The 19,966-nt window shown below is 42.2% G+C and overlaps 1 protein-coding gene across 1 annotated transcript; it reads left to right on the top strand.

Moving 5' to 3' along the window:
- The first annotated feature begins 371 nt into the window (after positions 1-371).
- On the top strand, positions 372-4,318 carry LOC125967699 (homeodomain-interacting protein kinase 1-like). Its single transcript, XM_049718983.2, has 8 exons — positions 372-1,569; positions 1,640-1,831; positions 1,914-2,095; positions 2,509-2,632; positions 2,890-3,000; positions 3,072-3,158; positions 3,224-3,417; positions 3,504-4,318. Exons 1-8 carry the CDS (start codon positions 1,309-1,311, stop codon positions 3,685-3,687), a joined length of 1,335 nt encoding a protein of 444 aa, XP_049574940.1. The 5' UTR covers positions 372-1,308; the 3' UTR covers positions 3,688-4,318.
- Positions 4,319-19,966: the final 15,648 nt, after the last annotated feature.

The following is a 19,966-nucleotide window of genomic DNA, read 5'->3' as shown; positions in this document are numbered from 1 at the left end:
CATTTTTCGATGATAAAATATTTGAGGTCCCACTGTGATTTGAACCCAGGTCTCTGGGGTGAGAGTCCAGAGCACTAACCACTACTCTATGGAACCCTCAGTCACTTTACATGGAATATATATGGTTTTATGGAGTAGCTCACAAGCAAATAGTTACAACGGTTACATGGGGCAGCACACAAGGAACTGTGTTGCAAATTTTTCTATGATAAAATATTTTAGGTCTCACTGGGATTTGAACCCAGGTCGCTGGGGTGAAAGTCCAGAGTACTAACCACTACACTATGGAACCCTTGCTCACATTGCATGGAATATATGTGGTTTTATGGATCAGCTCACAAGCAAATAGTTAAAAACAAGAGCAACTGTGTTGCAAATTTTTCTATGATAAAATATGTCAGGTCTCACTGGGATTTGAACCCAGGTCGCTGCGGTGAAAGTCCAGAGTACTAACCACTACACTATGGAACCCTTGCTCACATTGCATGGAATATATGTGGTTTTATGGAGCAGCTCACAAGCAAATATAATGGTCATATGGGGCAACACGAGCAGCCGTGTTGCAAATTTTCCTATGATAAAATACTTTAGGTCTCACTGGGATTTGTACCCCAGTCCCTGGGGTGAGAGTGCAGAGCACTAACCACTACACTGGAAGCCTCACTCACATTGCATGGAATATATATGGTTTTATGAACCCTAGCTCGAACTCTAACCCTAACCCTAGCTCTAAACCTAACCCTAGCTCTAACCCTAATCCTAGCTCTAACCCTAACCCTGACCCTAGCCCTAACCCAAACCCTAGCTCTAACCCTAACCCTAGTTCTAATCCTAACGCTATCCCTAGCCCTAGCTCTAACCCTAACCCTAGCTCTAACCCTAACCCTATCCCTAGCACTAACCCTAACCCTAGCTCTAACACTAACCCTAGCTCTAACCCTAACCCGACGACAATTCATTGAACGATTCGTTTGAACGACTCTTTTGAGTCAATTGATTCTAAACATTCAGTTCACTTAAAAGAACTGGAATGCACATCAGTACTGCGTGTGACTGTTAAGCACTTTACGCTGGCGGTTCGTCACAAACAGCAAACCAGCACGCCGGCTCAGGTCGACTGAAGGCGGAGAGCACACACGGACACCGACACATAATATCAACTCGTTCCCGTGCTCGTGACGATGTTACGTTACAACTTGAACCGTGACGCCATAAAGCACATGAAAGTCAAAGTTTCCCTACTGCACCCGCGGACAGATTTTTTCTCGACTGTCCCACCTCCTCCGGGCGAGGTGACCGGGGCTCCCCATGTCCTCAACCGAAGAGCTGCGCGTACAGTCGGACGATCACCCGCCCCTCTCTAGAATGAATTCTTCCGGCTCCGAGTACAATCAGTTTTCACCCGGAGCCCGAATTCATTCCAAGTCCTCCAGCTATGACGTGCTGTCAGTCTTGGGACGCGGCGCCTATGGGAACGTGGTTAAATGTCGGAAGACCACCGACAACAAGACGGTGGCGGTCAAGACAATCAAGAACCATGGAACATCAGCTAAGCGGGCCATATATGAGGTGGATGACGGCTTTTAGGTACCTGAGGTCATGACTTGCACTGACAACTATACCACTTGTGTCTTTATAGATTATTGCCCTGTTAAAAATCAAAAAGCTGGATGCTGACAAATGCCACTTGGTGCAATGGAACAGCATCTTCAGCATCACTGGACATGTTTGCATTGAGTTTGAGCTGTTGGACAAAAGTCTGTATGATTTTGTTAAAGAACGAAATTTCAGGCCTCTCCAGCTGAAGGAGATCAGGCCAGTTGTCCATCAGGTATGATCTCCAAGAACGAAAGAAAAAGTTTTAATATTTATGGAATTTTGAAAAAGTTGGACTTGTTGGATTGACCTTTTAGCTGGCAGACATGCTGGACCACTTGAAGGTCTCGCAGATAATACACGCGGATCTCAAGATGGAGAACGTGATGCTGGTTAACCAGGTTCAGCAACCATACAAGATTAAGGTGATCGACTTTGGCCTCGCTGCTCAGGTGTCCACCGCCAAACAGGGCTCGCTCATTCAGACCCTCCCCTATCGGTAAGTCTGAATATAAGCTAACTCATGTAGTTGGCTGAGGTCACCTAAACACCGGAAATAAAAATGCCTTTTTGAATTACCTTGTGCAAATTGGGCTATTGTGATGTAGTCTGTGGGGTTACATTAAATAAACTAAAAAAACCTCTTAACATGGTGCTGCCAAAAACACAAGAATAGCACTCAAAGGAAATAAATCGTCTACCAAGGTCAAACATTTTTTTTAAATGGACTCTTAAAATTTTGAATAGCAAAATTTACGCTTTAGGTCCAAGTGCCCAATTCTACTATAATTTTAATTTCAATGCATCTTTCAGATAAAGACTAACGAAACAATGGTAGCACAAACGCAAATAATTGATGTGAAAAAATGGGGGGACAAAAAAAATCACAATAATCTCTCACTCTGTTGCCAGGTCTCCAGAAGTCCTGTTGGGTGCACCATTCACAGAAGCCATAGACATCTGGTCAGTGGGCTGCATCGCTGCATTTTTATACACAGGCGCACTTCTCTACCCTGGTAAAAGTGAATACGACATGGTAAGTATAAGTAAGTAAACCCTATTTTGAAATTGGCTTAACGACAATACTGTGAAATGTCATTTCAACTTAAAGGAAAATTTGCGTCGTAAATGTGCTTCATCTCATTCTTTAACATCAGTTGTCACACTAGTGCTTTGGTTGACACTGGAATCTAAATTCTTTAAGTGTGTGTCCGCTTACGATGAACATTACAGGTTATTTCGTAATGTTTGGGGTCAAAATTCCCAAATGTTAACTTGGTGTTGTGATTTCAGCTCAGGTACATAGTGGAGACTCAAGGTCAGCCTCCAGATAATGTTCTCGAAGCTGGATTGCAGACCAACCGCTTCTTCCAGATGGAGCGCAATTTCAGCTGGAAGCTCAAGGTATGTGCCTCTCCTTGCTTGTCCTTAAAAAAATACAAACTCAACGTTTACCTCAAGTCTGGTCCTTTCAGACACCAGAACAATACCAGAAGGAGACCACGTCAGTACCCAAAGAGACCAGACGATTTAAATTCCGCTCTCTTGATCGCCTTCTTCATGTAAGCAGTCACTCACTGTAACTTCAAAATCAGTGTCAACTTATGACACGGGCAACTTTATTTAGTTCCAGCCAGGAATCTTGAACACCAGGCACATTGCCAATAAAGCGGCCAAGACAGCCGACGTGCAGAAGTTTGTGGAGCTGCTGAAGGGAACGCTGCACCTTGACGCCGCGCAGCGGATGACGCCTCGCCAGGTTCTGGAGCACGACTTTAGCACCATGAGCCACCTGGAGCCGCTTCACGACAGCAGCTCCCAGTAAGGCTGGACCCGTTAAGTTCCTGGAGCAATCTCGGTCATGAAACTGAAACTAATTGGAGTTTAAATATCAACTTGTATTGCAGCGTGCAGTCATGCTTTCACATGATGTCCACGTGCTCCAACAAGACCACGCTACAGTCGCTCTGCGGGAAAGGATTCGACCCGTTATCTCTAAGTGAGCCGCACGACGACGAGCCATGCTGCAGCCCCACGTCACCGGAAGTGTACGAAATCATGGCCCAAGATGAACGATCGGACCCAAGTTGACATACGGGGTCTGGGATAGACACATCATCCGCTTGATGAGATGGAGGAACGTTGTGCTTTCTCTTTATCCCTACAAACTCAAGCCAGTGAACAATGTTGGGCCTTCACTAACCTGTACAATGTTTACACTTGACAGTCATGACGGCCATCAACTCTAAGTATCGCGCTCCACTGATTGAGCTAGCCCGGGCATCATTTCCTGAAACTGATGATAAAATGCTTAACGTTCCTTACATGCCAAAAACTTTGTCTGAGCACTGTGCCCGTTGGATGAAGAGATCACATGTGCTGAAACCTGTACATAAATCTAACTTGTCCTTTTTCTACTTCATGGTTTGTGAATGATGTCAGAACAAGACAGCCATTGCCGTTATAATTCTCGGAGGTGTGTACGGTTATATTGACGCGCCAATGATTGGTGAAAATAACTGTCGTATAATTGTTTACTGTTATACTTTGTCAAACAAAATGAGTACTTGGGAAGACGGCATCCTAACGCAGTGCATGTCTGAGACGGTTTATCACGGCTAATACAAAGTAAACGTTAGGCGCCCTCTAGCCCGTCTGTAAGTGCACTCTGCCCATCTGATAGCTAATAACGGAGCCATTAAATGGACCGATAACGTTCGCAGCTGTGTCCTTGTCTGCATTTCGCCTCACCTCGCCATCTTTCCCGCCTCACCTCAGCCACCAATCCCCGCCGCCTAGCCCTTTAATCCCCCAATAAAAACCTTATTTGGCGTCTGCCCTCGGCTCTAGGAAACGGAACAATCCCCCAAACACGTTTCTTGATGAATGTAGTGTTTCATCACTTTGGTGCCCATGCTCCTGATATGTGTGCGAGGGGACGTGCCGGTGTCGGCGCACCGGGGGCTTAACAGATGACTAGTCCATGCCTGGGAGCTGCTTAGTGCACGGCGCACATGGGACGAGCTGGCTGCGTTGCAATGCGACAGCTGGTTTCGCTACAACCGGCGATATATTATGCAAATGACGGAAAATCTTCGTCTTGGATTGCTGTAGTTGTTCACACTCTCATCCAGAAGTTGTGGAAAATAGATGGAAGTGGATACAGGCGGTGACGGGAACAAAGTCACTAGAAAGTTACAAATGAGTTTGCGTTGTCCCATGGGTCGTCAGCAAAATTTTGCCGTTTGCTTCTTCTGCCCTCTTTGTTCATCTGGTTCATGTGTCTGTTAGTCCGTCCATCTTTCATCAGTCTGTTGGACTCTTAAGTTGGACAAGCCACGCTTTATATCATTATGTCCATAGATGTCCTGCCATCCAGTTTTTGGCCCATTGTAATCTCGTCGGTCAGATTGTTTCCATCCATTTATCAGATGGTTTGTCTTATTGTAAAGCCTGTCCAATGGTCTGTCCATCCGTTTGTATTGTCAGTGCATTGATTTTTAGAGCCAGCAGTTTTTGGGTGGGTCCAGTCAACAATTTCTGCCCGTCCATAAGCAATTGGACCGGCAAGTCTGTTCAACAGTTTGTCCAGCCAGCTGTCGGTTGTTCCATCCATTTGTCTTGTCCAAAAATCTGTCCATCATAGTCAAGTCAGTACGTCTCAGTATAAATCCATCTGTTGGGTAGAGTCTAACCAGCCGTTGGACATTTTGACCGTTCATTGAAACATCGTCAAACGGTTTATCTGTCCATGCTGGTGTTCGTTTGTTGAGTTGATCTGTTCATCTGTCTCTTACTGGGTCTTGTTTCGTTTTTTTTTTTTTTTGGTAGCTTGTTTGTTGGGCAGTGTCTTGGTTTATTATGATGTTATATTTTCTTTAATCCAATCCACGGGGAAGGCAATTAACTTTAAAGACAGTGGTGCTGCCCCAAAATCACAATTTACACTTCAAACCACCTTCCTTCATCCCTGGTAATTTGCATACCATAGCAAAGAAGAAAAAAAAGGGTGCATCAATGTCAAGTAGAAGCCTTCATTGCGTGTTTTCCTCTGTGGGGAAACTGAGGTCGGCGCACCTGAGATGCTCAAAGCAAATCAGCATTAGGTGTAAACAAATGACGGCTGCCCCCGAGGGATATGCCAATACTTTGACGATAAAGTTATCAGAGGAAAGGGCCTCAAACAGTCCGAATACTTTTTAGGGGTTATCTTTTACGTAGAAGTTTAACTAAACAGTTTGGATAAACAGGTCGCATCTCAAAAAAGAGGCTTATCCTTTTTTTACGTAGAGGGATTTTAAAAGTTTGCTAAGAAGGCAATGCTGACTTTTGTTACCATGACGACCGGGGGCAGAGCTAGGGCATGTGACGCCTCTAGTGACTTATTGGCAACATATCAAACCACTTTTAAGGTATTAGAACAACTTTTTAGACTTCAGGAAACTCTGAGAGATAATATCCCCTCCCCTTACCATTATCCAGACTCTAAGTCCTATTCAGTCAGCTTTTCTTGGGATGCTTTTCAAAATCAGTTGGGTTCTTATTTCTTTATACCTTTATAAGCAATTATTATTTATAAGCAATTATTGTCTTCCACCCCACCCACAAAACTATTTTCAAAGGGGGCAACCATGACGTTCTTTGCCTGGATCCCCTCGAATGTTCCTGGAATGGAATGTTCCAGCATCTCTCAAATGCATTGTTGTTTTGTATTAACGCTTGAAATTCTCCCAATGAATCATCTTTGATCACAAAACAACCAACTCGTTTGGTTGTCAGCATGCCATACTAATTACCGCGCATTATAAATAGAATCTTTCTACGAGTGATTAATAGGCTTTCGTGTTGCTACTTTAAAACAATGTGATGCTGCCGCCACAAACACACGGAATATTCCGAACCAAATGAAACAAGAGCGAGAGAACATTAAAGTTTCTTTTGAGTTATATCGAGTTTTCCTTTTTTTTTGTATAGGCTTTTTCAAGCTCATTGGAAATTGGGTCAGTGGTGATGAATGAAAACAAGATGTTGACTAATTACTGTATATTCAGTTGGAAAATGTAGTCGTATTGTATTGTACGATTTGGGGCCTACATTGATTGATTCAGCTAGCCCAAGCAAAAGCGAGATTCAACTCTAAATGGTCCAGCTGGTCAACCTACTTCATCCTTTTTACTCAATTTATGAATGTTGGCTTTTTTATCCGTTTATTGTTTGATCTGCTCGTTAGTCTATGTTACAGTCCAATGTTGTTTGCCAAAAGTCTTAATAGGTATAAATGGACATACCCGGTACTCTCTATCAATTTGGCAACCTGCTGTTGATGTACTTCCATTAATTTATTTCTATCATTCTCAGTGGGCAAAAGTCTATCCCAGCTGACTTAGGTGACAGGTGGGCTACTTTAAAAGTTTTCACTTCCATGTAACGATGGAATGGAAATGAAAAAAGCATAGAGAGAGCATTTAGGATTGCCTGACATTTCATCCTGGAGCTGATAAACTGCAAAAAAAAAAAAAAATAACTGAGCAAAAGGACCATGATTGGATTGACATTGACCCGCTGGACAGAAGCGGCGCTCCAAATGAATGATAATACTCATTTTGGTCACATAGTGTGCTTGTGATGATGGGAGGGGAAGATATGGTTCCAAATAGAATGGATTCTCCATTTTCTTTAAAGCACTTTAAAGAAGTCGCTGTCAGAAACAGTCTAGCGGAAATAGTTCGTAGAACACTCTGAATTCCCAGACTTGTCAGAAGGAACTCATGTGGTTGGAAGGCAAATCTTTTCATTGTGCGCAAAGTCGCTGGCCCAGACAAGCACATCGCTTGTACGTTGTACTTTCCGCTACCAGTTCATGTCTAAAACGAGACAGTGGTATGACGATTCCCCACCATTTAAAAACATTCCCAAGTGATATGCCCATTCTTTGGAATCAAGAGTTACAGCTTATTTTTCAACCTCCTTTTAGAGTCCTCTAGAAATCGGTCGGTTTTGAGCGGGCAAATTAGTTGCTGCTCGAAACACAAATCAGGTTGTTTTGGAAACTACATAACTTTTTGCATTCATCTTTCTGAAAAGCAACGATGCAGCAAGCACATCACGGACCAATCTGTTCAGTTGACATCCACTCGAGTCCGTTACAATAATAAGAAATTTAAGAGCGATCACCTCACGCACAGATTGTATTTTATTGCCATCAAACTTTTCACAACACCGCCGAGGTGGAAGGCGTGTGGTATACCATTAACTTGACACCAAAAAAATAATGACTAATTAAAGTGCTTATTTTTCTCATTTTCATATCCAAATGAGTTGAATCGAAAGTCACAGGACATTTTAATTATGGCAAGCAGAGAGTAGCTGGAGTGTTAAATTACTCCATAATGCTGCTGTTCTTCCAGTAGGTTCTTAAAAGGTTTGAAATGTAATCACGAGGGTACAAAGAGAGCGAGAAAAACAGCAGCCTTGATTGTATCCTGAGGTAAAACGGCGCAGAGTGGGAGAAGCATACCGACTCTGGGGAGGCTCTTATCAATGCCGCCTACCAAACATTTCCTGTTGAGCTTTAATAATCATTCTTGGCGGGTATGTGGCAAGCCAACTTCTGATTACCCGGTTGAAACTCTTTTTAATAAGTTCCCCTCTGAACCGTTACGTTCACTAAATCCTAATCACCAATTTGTTTTGTGTTTGGAGGGAAAATGAACAATCGATGCTACATAGACCTCATTTTCGGGTTAGGGTTGTTTTTTTGTGAACTGTGTAGAAGGAATACAGTATATGCATTTCCAGTAAATATTTTACTAGGACGAATGGAAACGATAGACGGACTTGACATTTCAGGACAATGCTAGTTTGTGTGGCAAAATATGTGATTGCTTTCTGTCTGTGGCTTAAATGACCAAGTTGCCACCAGTGACAGAAGGATTTGCGATCGCAAACAATGAAGCGATTTATCATTTAGGAATGTTGGCTCGATTATATTCCCAGCAAATCGGGCAATAAAAAATTCAGTTTATCCTCTGACAATGCGGCATTTGCTAACTTTGACCGAAAGGAAAGGAAATTGTTCAAAATTAGCCAATTAGTACATGTGTAGCCTGCTTTCATAGACATGCTAACATTTAGCTTAGCTTTCTCTATCTCTCCTTTTTCTACGACTACTTTGTTAACTTTAGCTTAGCTTCCTCTATCTCTCCTTTTTCGACTACTACTTTGTTTTCGTATTTTCCGGCTGTGTGGGTGGCTTGTGGCACCATGCTGTCTCTCATAGGTCAATCTTGGTACTTTGACAGATGGTTTCACTGTTGTTGGAGGAGATATCGTGTGTGTTGTCAGTGTGCGATACTTGTCATTGTGAACATACCGCATATGATAAGAACACAGATCCCCATTTTTTCTAATATCCCACAATGAATAAAAACGCCACTAACAAAGACCACTAAACACTTAAGCTGGCTGGCTGGTGCAACTAATTGAAGGAGCTTTTTTCTTTTATTTCTGTCTGTCTTTATTTCTTTCTTTTCTTAGAGGAGAGCTTGTAGTGTTGCCCATAGAAATTGACTGAATATTTCATTAGAACCCTTGAATATCTGATTTGAATGAACATCTTTGGATGCGTTTCCTCCCGCCTTTCATATGCAAGGAATCAGCCGATGCCACGATGAAATGCAGCTCATCAGCATATGAAGAGAAGCTCCCTGAATATGATCTCAGTCCCATATTTATTATTATTATATGGATTCGTTTTTCGTGTTACGATTTTTGTAGCTGAGATTGCAAACGTGACATAAGCATGAATTAGCGCCGCCCACGCCCGCCCGGCTTTCTTTCTGATGTCCTGCGGCCTGCAGACTTTCACCTCGATTCCCCTCAACCTGTCCCCCACTGCGTCACCATGACAACCGCTCACTCTGCACACAAAACTTCTCTCCTCCAAGACACTTTTTCCATAGATACTTTTCTTTCATAATGTGTGGAAACTGTACATGCAACTCCGAATTATACACGGCAATAAAACCTGTTCAATTTTGTGCAACGGACGTTGAGATGTTTTCACGTGTTTTGTTATGATAGATTAATTTTGCGTGGATAGGTAAAATTGTTGTCTGGCCAATATTTTTTGTAACTTAACTGAGCTGGTCTTTCCCACCTTTTAAAAAAATAAATCCAAGATGGCCGACATCCTGTTCAGTATGTTCACACAATCACTGTCAGTTTGATAGCAACGACGTCTTCTCTGTTTACAATTGAAACAACAAGCACCCTCCAGCACAACGGGGTCGCGACAGCAGTTTACAGCAGCACTCGCTTTCTCCCGCTCCATCTGCACGCCTTACTGCATATTAGCATAAATGTTGCATGCTTCAAGATGTGTTCTATGGGACGACACGTGACAGCTGGCGTCGGTGGCCGAGCACCGTCGTCTTATCACAGCGCTTAAACGGAGAAGCAACACACAGGAAAAAGAGCCTTATCGTGTTGACGCGTGAAATATTTACCGGATTACCATCGTACAGTGAGAAGCGTGGCATCCTATTAATGTTTAAAAATGTTCCCACATCGGAAGGGGATCTATCATTTTGCCCGCGACTACCGAACATAATGTTCTGACCGAGGGCACCGCCTTAAATGAATTCTTATGAGGCGTCTAAAAATAGTGGCGGGTGTTTGAGGGGTCCAAGCTGCCTCTAATGTGACAAGCACAGAGGGAGCGTCACGACCAGCCAGCTGCCACTGGAGAAGCAACCTGCTCAACACGCAGCATTTCCACGCTAAATGAATACGAGCCAACAGATTTCATGTGGAATTTCAAGAATCTCAAAATTTAATGGCAGCCTTCTGACATTGGTTCCACGCCCCTATGGCCCAAAAATCTCCATGAGAAACTAAAATTCTGATCCCACAGATCCGGGCCGTTTACGATGGCAAACATAACATTAATCAAATTGATGTGTTGATTTAGTTTTTCACACAGGTTTTGTATTGAAGGTAATTCAATTGTGCAAATGTACTCAATGTGTGTCTTCTTCGTGTCAATTTAATTAACCATGATGAGTCAAAGTGGACGGCAAGGATTTAATCGGCAAACATTATCTCTGCCCTCTTTAGGGTAACGACTCTACACTACATTCCCCACACAGGCAATGATTACGTTTTCCCACAAACAAAATGACCTTTTTATTCCCTCCCTAACCGTCATGCCGAAACAATATTGGAGTTATCTTTTGTATTCACGATCCGTCCCCGAGAAAACGGTTGTCATGGAAATGATTTTCCAGAGTGGGACCTGTGCCAATTAACTATACGTCGACCTTGAAAATCCAAAGCGAGATGACAATCATGTGAAAAGGGGAAGTGGTAAATGAATCACAAAATGGTGGCAAATAAAGGATGGCAAAGGCTTCTTTTTTTTATCTGATCTGATACTTTTAACGATACACAATGCACAGTGACAGCTCAATATGGAAGCGTTGTTGTAAGACCTTTGATGGATGAAATAGCGAAGGTATGCGGACAAGATGTTTTGCCTCATTCGAGTCGGCTTCATCGGGATGGGTTAGAACGGCACCATCTTAAGTTTGTGTGGTGAAGAAAACATACAGAGAGGCCTCTTGACTTCAACTTGGAGTGTAAATAACATTAAAAATATAAGTCAAGGTAGCACTGTATGTCACACTCCCGTTGCAGGTGAGTCATCGCCCTATTCACACGAAATACACCGTCGTGTTCTTCTGGGCTCTCTGCGGATCTCTAAGACAACACAAGGAGAGCTATTTAATGCACCATAAAATTCTGACATCACCTTTCTGCCGTAGAGAAGGACACAGTCAATTTGACGGGCTAATTGTGTGTGGCATAATTAATCAATGTCTCCTGAACGGCAAATTCCCCTCGCGCTCGCTCCGCAGTGTCGTGTGAACGCTGTTGAAAGCATGAGGGTAATTGAGGGCCAAGCAGTGAGACTTGCATAGACGCCCCCCACCCCACCCCGACCGCCACCACCTGCACCCTACCGTCCCTTCATTGTGTTACTACCTTTTATTAGGGTTCCACCTCAATCACTCTTTCGCGTCTGGATACCCAAGGCAACGGCAAGAAACTAAAGCACAATGCTACATTTGGAAGACTGATTAGGGTCAATTCCACTTCAAATGTTTATGTCTGGTCTTCCTGCGATAAGGCGCAAACCCGGGTCAAAAAGTGACGCGCCACTGGATTCCGGTTAGAAGCCAATGACACCAAATTCGAAATCATCTTGTTCCAAACAGATAAAGATGATTTATATTTGAGAGCAAGTGCTCAGCTTTTCATTCTTCTGTCAGAAAGTACTTTCACAAAACTCTCACCACTATCGATCGATCGGTCTATCGTATCTATCTATATCGATCTACTGCATCAATGTATCTCGTTCCCTCTATTGTATCTCTTGTTGTTACTCTGACTTTTTTCCTCATTAATAATGTATTTCTTTTCAGTTTGGTCCTACAATTGTGTGTATGCCAGTGTGTTGTGTGTGTGCGTGTTTGTGGTTATGAAATGCGGTATTCATGTAGAACTTACAAACAAAAAAGGAGAAAAATGGTATTTAAAAGCGATATGGAAACATGGCATTAATACAGAACAACAGCCTTGGTTGAGTTTTACTTGAGTCAAAAAAACAAAACAAGCACCAATCGGAGCATTCAGTGGCAATTAGGTACGCTCCTCGCTTGCTAACAGGATTTAAACTCATGATAATGGCGATAAAAATGAGACATTAATAATATTGTTGTGTTAATTAAATGCGAGAGGATTAACAGCAGCAGTAAACAGCAGACTAGGGGCGGGGGCGGAGGAGGTTGGGGATCTCTGACATGTTTCCAAAAAAGCATCCATGATTAATACGTGCATTCCAGTGTGCACTCAAACAGATCATGTGTTAAAAAAATCATGCAGAAGACACATTTTCTCGGATGAGTGTAGTCACTGAGAAGAATTAAAATTTAATTTTTGTTATACTGACTGTCTTGTCAATCTGACTATATTTTCCCACTATTTGTTCGCATAAAAAAACAATTGTGAATTTAGTTTTCCTTGTAAAATGACTTTGCCCAAATATTTTTACTTAAAAAAAATAACATTTTTATTCCTTATGAATCAAAACTACATTCTTATTAATTTGCGTTTCTTATTGTTATTTTCCTGTTAAATTTAAATAAAATAAATCTGCCTTCCTCACACGAATCATTGCTATCCGCCATCTTAACAGCGCTTCCACCTGCTTCGCTTCCCGAACCCGAGCAAAGACCTTCGGGGTGTGTAAACATTAACGAGTGTGCCTACGCTTGGCGCGGTCGTGCCATCTGTGGTGTTTCCTGCTTCACGCAGCTGGTCACGCTTCCTCGGATTTGTCGATTCCGCCGAGAGTTAAGAGACGAATTGACATGCAGGACTAACGTTAGTGTAACTGTCGCAATCGCCGGAAAGGGAAGGAGAGAGGAGAGAACGCAGAAATGCCATTAGTTTGCCATCGAGCTCAGACTTTGTGGCGTTAATAGCAAAGGACTGTGGCCAGAGTGTGTTGCATGGTGATTAATATGTTTAAAAGGATTCGACATTACTTGCGGAAATGATAAGATTCGCTGCTCGTTGATGTTTGTGTCCTTTCCTCACAAACAGCGTCAACATTGTGTGGCCTGGAGGCCATGTGTTTGAATCGAGGATTTGTTGTGGTGCCATGCAGCATGAAAACAGGATGCAAGAGGGATTCTGGGATCACTCCATCGTGGCACAATGACTTTCAGCGTTTGCCAACGTTTTGGAGGCGGAATGGCCCATTGGTGACATTCATTCAAATACTAGCATGATGAGAAATCACTAAAATGCTGAGAGCTTCCATTGGCCAGGTGTAAATATGAAATCACTAATGCTCTGTGATTTCCGAATAAACGCGGCTGTTCACAAGCATGGAACTGGCTTGTGGACGCTCAGTTTTTTTTTATAGTTCTGGGTTGAATCGACTGAGGTTTAAAATAGAGCAACGTCACAACTGATAGATTTTGTCCCGCGCCGCCAACGACCTGCAACAACAGCAGTGGAGGCTTAAGATAAAATCAATTCATCTAAAGGGCAGATTGACTGTTTTCATCATGCCCACGTCATCTTTGCCATTCACTCGTTTCCACATTCAAACCCAACACAAACATAAAGCCAAAAGCCTGCATATGGGCAGGAAAAGCTGCAAGTAGAGCCAGGGAAACATAGTTCTTATTTGTATGAGGAAAAAAGAAAAATAGTATTGAGTAACAATTCATAACTACAAGAATACCATCAAAATATAAAGTCTTAATAATTATAATAACAAAAATATTCCAATTATAAAAATGAGCAAAGTCATCATTTCATGTTTCACAAAAATAAAGCCGAAATAGTTCAAGAATTAAGTCATTTTAAGGAATTTTTTTTCTCACAACATAGTCATTTTCACTGTTCGTGACAGGGCTCGATTGCTCTCCCCCACAAGTGGTGACTGTATTTAAAATTTGATATCTACGGCAACAAAGGGGATTCAAAAAGCAAACGCCAACCCTAAAGGGCATTTGGTTTACATTGCCAACTTTTGGATTGGCATCCTAACGCCATTTTTACAGATAGACAACAATGGCACCTTCAAACACGTGGCTAAAATAAAGCCAATAGCGGGATGCAGATCCCACATGTGATCATGCCAGTAAAAAGTATGAAGAAAAAAAAAATGATTGGCTTGTGACTAATTACCCGTTTAGTGTCGCTGAAAGTTGTTAAACAGATCGTTGGCTTTAAATAGCTAAAGGAAGGAGTGGGATTAATTAAGCAGAAACGTATTCTTGGAGTCTGCCAAGTGTCTTTCTTATAGTGTGTAAAAAAGAGCACAAGGCGATGGCGTCTGGGTACCTTCGGCGAGGAGACGCTAATGACCTGAGGAAAGGGCGCTCTCCTTCACTCAACTCACTACTTCTTCTTCTTGGCTGGATGATGATGATTGAGCGAAGGAGGAAATGGAGAGCTGCAGCAATAAAAAGAAGGCCAGTCAAGGTATTTATGAGTGGATGGAGGCTTCTTGGAAAAGCATCACCTGCCCCTGTGGAACATGACACAATGTCAGCTTTGATTAGTTGGGGAGAAAAAGCACTGGGAAAAACAATAAACACCTGGCGGTCCATTCACATACACACAAAATGTAAATGATGATGGACATGTCCATTCCAATATTGTTAATAACATAGTGCCAGACCAATTGTATTTATTTATTTGATATATTTAAGAGTACTGTCATGATTGAGGACCCAAGTGAGGGGAAGCAAAGAGGCAAGGCAGAATTGCACTCAAAGTAGGACTTTAATCTCAAAGAACAAAAAAAAGCATGCTAGCAAGGCACGCAGAATAAAAAGAAAAAACACAAAAAAAAAACCTGAATTAACAAAGACTAAAATACAAAACCAGGAATAAACTCAAAGACAATGATCCGACAATAACAGAGACTGAATTGACAATGAGGACAAAACACGAATGGCCGAGGGAGCTGATTGGAAGACAAAAGGGACCATGGTTGACGAACACAAGTGGAAATAAAACCAAGTAGAAATCCACAACACACATCATGACAACTAAAGACTTGAAGTTGATGGCCTTGACTGCTCTTTCTCACATTTTCAACTTTAGATTTTGACTTTTTGATTTGATTCCGATTTTAGACACATTTGACTTCAAACTCACCATTGGATTCATGACAAATGTGTCAGCCCTGTCCATTTATCTGCAACACCACACTGCAAACCACACAGGCATTAAAAACTGAATCCAATCAATCAAAAATAAGGCTCTTAATATACCGTAATTTTCGGACTATAAGTCGCACCGGAGTATAAATTGCACCAGCCATAAAATGCACAATACAGTGAAAAAAAACATATAAGTCGCACCGGAGTATAAGTCGCAGTTTTGGGGCAAATTTATTTGTCAAAATCCAACACCAAGAACAGACATGAACCAGCAACAACAGGCTAAACGATACGGTATGCTAACGTGACATATACACAAACGAGGAGCTGAGAATGGGCCTGAGTAACATTCAGATTTATTCAAACAAGTATTACATAAATAACACATTTATCAAACCATCTGTGTCACTCCAATTCATTAAATCCATCGATCGTCCTTTATGTAAACAATGCCGCGTATGCGCCACATATGCGCCGCTTGCAGGTCAAATGACAGTAATCCCTTGCTACATCGCGATTTGTTTATTGCGGTTTCACTACATCACGGATTTTTGAATTTTGAAAATTTGCGAAAAAATTCACATATAAGTCGCCCCCACCCAAACTATGAAAAAAAATGCGACTTATAGTCCGAAAATTACGGTATGTCACCACGTTGGGCGTTGGAGCACGTGCGTTTGAGACAATTGGTGATTCACCGCCATGACTGCGCCGCGCGACATGTGCCCGCAGCCACAAACCTAATGGCATGCTAATTAAAAGCACAGTGCTGCGGGCACTGACAGCCACACTGGCAGACAACAAGTCCGCTCGTTGCACAGGTTCCACTCGTCGTAATGAGGCCCACACACACACCGTGATAGTGATAGGCTGCACTCGTGTACCACCAAGACAGCTGGAGAGCAAGAAAAACACGTACAATCGAATTTGAATGGTCTGGTCCTCATTTACAATAACGGGTGAGAGCAGACGGGCTGGCGTCATGTAAATGTCAGTCTGACCTTTATTTATGTCCATATGTAAGTACTGCAAACAACTCATTCACAAACATTACCTTTGTAAAAATCTGACTTTCCATTCACAGTCCATGCATTCATACACAGATACATAATGTAAACGTCTGTCATTGATTTTTTCAATGATTCAGAGGCCTCCATGCACACTGTTGCGGGATTTATGAACAGGCTTGAGGAGTCACTGAGTGCATGTACTGGTGTTACATGTTCAGGATACAAAATAATTGAACTGTATGCTGGTACAGGTACAGAAAAAACAAGGTATGGGTACATTGAGTAAAAGATTTATTATTTTTCAGGATTATATTAATTCTGGGAAAGAGACGGTGCTGTCAAGTCCTCGTCATCTCTCAACCTTGTTGGCCAAACAAGCTTTCTTCAAGTTAAGTGGATAAATGGTCACAATATTACTTAATGGAATGCTGCCCCACATAAGGTTTTTGTTGGTCCAAAATTGAAGGAGACAGGTCACATGTCTGTTTCAAAAGTGACTTGAATGGGCAGATGGTGACCTTTATATTTTATTCACTGCAGATATAAAATAAAACATACAAAGAAATGGGTAAGGTGTCAAACTCAAGGCACGGGGGCCAGATAGGGCCCGCCACATCCTTTTATGCGGCCCGTAAAGACAAATTGTGCATCAACTATCAATACTGAATTAAAAATTTGCAATTTGCAAAAATGCTAGTAATTTTCATTTCCATTGATTTAAAAAAATATTTGAACCGTTTTTCCTACTCTCTGATTTTAAAGCAAATTATTCAACAGTTTGTTGTGTAGCCCATATAAGGCTTCGACAGTCATAATGGCCCTCCGAAGGAAACTATGACTATGATGCGGTCTGCGGCAAAAATTTGTTTGACACCCCTGCACTACACCCACAAGTTGTAAGTTGATACATCACTAATTCCAGTTTACTATTTAAACACCATATTACCATTGTCAACGGAAATAAATAAATTAAAAAAATAACTGCTTGTGAATCGCCTGTTTAATTTATGCATGCATATTTATGCAAAGACAAATGCTTCTATTAGGCGTGGTAATAGTAATTAGAATGGATAGTTTACATCATACAATGGATTATAATGCAAGTATGGGAATTGACAAGCAGATGTTTCTATTGTGTGTGTACGTGAGAGCATAGAAAGATGTTTCCCTGATGTGCGTCCTCATCGAGTTTTGTGTATTTACGACATGACACTCCTTTTACCTCCTACCTTGTAAATGCGCTGCTGATCAGCCCCTCCGCTCAGTGCTCACCGGTAGCCGCCGTCACGATCACAAGATTTACGCCTTGACACGCTCCTTGAGTCCTGAGACGATGCGGCGGCTGCCAGGAAGTCCAGATTGTCGGACAAGAACGCGCCTATTTAACAGCCTTGTGGGCTTTACGGCGTACGCTGAGGCACTAAGAACACAAGCAAAAAGAGAACATTGATTGACCACTTGGACAAGGCCGAGGCGCCATAACTTCAAAGTGCGGCCTGATTGCCTTTTATCCCAACTACATTACGGGGCCTTTGGTGAATGGGGCAGACGAGGTGATGCTGCTTCACTGGTGATGTGACTTGGCACGCCACCAAGCGTAATTCATCCCAATGCTAACCTTGCCTTAATGCCTCTGTTAGAGCAACTAAACAATATGCTGAGTTTGGCACGGTCGATCCCTAAAGTGGAAAACAAAAGCATCAAAGATCATTCATAAAGCATAACAAGACGAATAATATGTGAAAAATAATGGCTCTCATTTCTACTCCTCCATTGCCAGGACTTCATGGAGTTTTTTTATTTTTTTATTTCATTCTCTCTGTGTTGTCATGGCAATCCAATCTGTCCGGGGCTTTCAACAATGTAACTTGAACAATGTTAGCTTTAGATGACCATTTATATAATATAATACAAATATAAAAACTGACCATCTGCTGTTACAAGATTGCAACAGGAATTGTTTCTATTTGAATGGATTCTTATAGGGCAAACTTCAAAACAAGAACAAAATGGAAGGTAGAGCGGTTTTATTGTCGTTCGATGGGTTTTAAACTGTGGCGTGTCAAGGGGGGGGGGGGGGGCAAACGGGGCATTACCCACCTCCACCCTCCCGGTCGAGGGAAAATTAATTCTAAAGAAAAATCTTCCATCTACACCTTTCTCTGTGGATGATTGTTTATCTTTTCAGACAGAAGGACATAAAAAACATCTTAAGGACGGTGTATCTTCACAGGGAATAACATCTTCTTTCCGCACCTCCGTCACCCCCTTGATGAAAAATTAAACGTGGCATCCATATTTAAGAAGGGGTTATCTAGCCTAATAGAGGGCAGTGCTTTTTTAACCGACATAAGGTTCAAAGCTTTCAATCCGCAATCGAATTTTAAAAAAATATATTTTTATGGGGGTGGGCATTGGCCTGGGCATCCACTGTGCTTTACACGTGACTGGTTCTGAAGGTAAAATCTCGCACAACTCTTGCCTGTCCTTGCACATTTCATCATCTAATCAAGACATCTGCGGTGTGTTTGAGTGTTGTGTTGATTCTAGTGTTTGAGGGAGAGAGATTGTATACGTGTGTGTATGTGTGTGTACGTGTGTGTGTGCTCACAGCACACAGGCTGAGGAGGAGGTCATAAATATGAGTGATGGGGAAAGCCCTTTGTAAGGTGAAATAAGGGCCACTCAGCTGTCTTATCATTCGCTCCTCTGATGTGTAGCTTGTTAAGTGTCAGCACTTCTGCACTCTTTGCAAGTAAAATACTCAAAGTGCTGCCAAAGTACAACCGCACATTAATTGAACAGCACTTTTCTTTTTAATCAACACATTTGCTTATCGTGCTATACTGTTTTTTCCCCCCCTTCCATCCTGCATGGATGTTTCATGTAATTGTGCACTTTTGGGGAGGATTCAATTATTGTTGGGAGTTTTCCTCGCTTGGTCGAGCGTGTCATTGTTACACGCCAGAATTTGTGTGCACTTTACGGCTTCGCGCAACGAGGTTACGCCGCCGCGGTAATTTCCTCTGGCAATGATGCTCGTCGTATTACATGGCTCTGCCTGCAAAGATGTGTTTTCTATGAGTGCTGGAAAATGCAAACCTTTCATAAACACAACTGGAGTGGCACTCGGTGGAGCGTACCGATCCCAAGACAAGCAGCGACAAATTGAATCCTCCTACTATAAATACATATATTCTGCCAGGAAATGTGGGTGTGTTTTTTAGAAGATGAAAAACAACTAAGTAGCAACAAAAAGAGAGAAGACCTCTGCTAAGGCCAAACCAAACAAACAAGTTGGGCCTGAATTCGTTTGTTAGCAAGGCCGCTTCCTGGTTTATGAAGGACAAAACGAATGGTCATATTGCCACTGGCGGAGCTAAGTTTTTTTTTCTTGGGGTGTGGAGGGTGGGGGGCAAGAATAGCTCAGGTGTTCCGTCAAACATTTTTGTTACAAACCCCCCAAATTCTTCAGAAAAGCTGATGAAAAATCATGATAGATTCTCTACAGGTGAAGTGATGGAAATGTTGAAAACGATTCCCGGGAAAATCGGAAAAGACCTAAAAGTCAATTATCTAGCCTTGGGAGTCCAAGGATATTTTTTGAGATGG

This window comes from Syngnathus scovelli, chromosome 4 (assembly GCF_024217435.2).
Source record: "Syngnathus scovelli strain Florida chromosome 4, RoL_Ssco_1.2, whole genome shotgun sequence".
Classification (NCBI taxonomy): domain Eukaryota; kingdom Metazoa; phylum Chordata; class Actinopteri; order Syngnathiformes; family Syngnathidae; genus Syngnathus; species Syngnathus scovelli.
The sequence above is the reverse complement of the archived record's forward strand: the minus strand, read 5'-3'. Positions and strand labels throughout refer to the sequence as shown.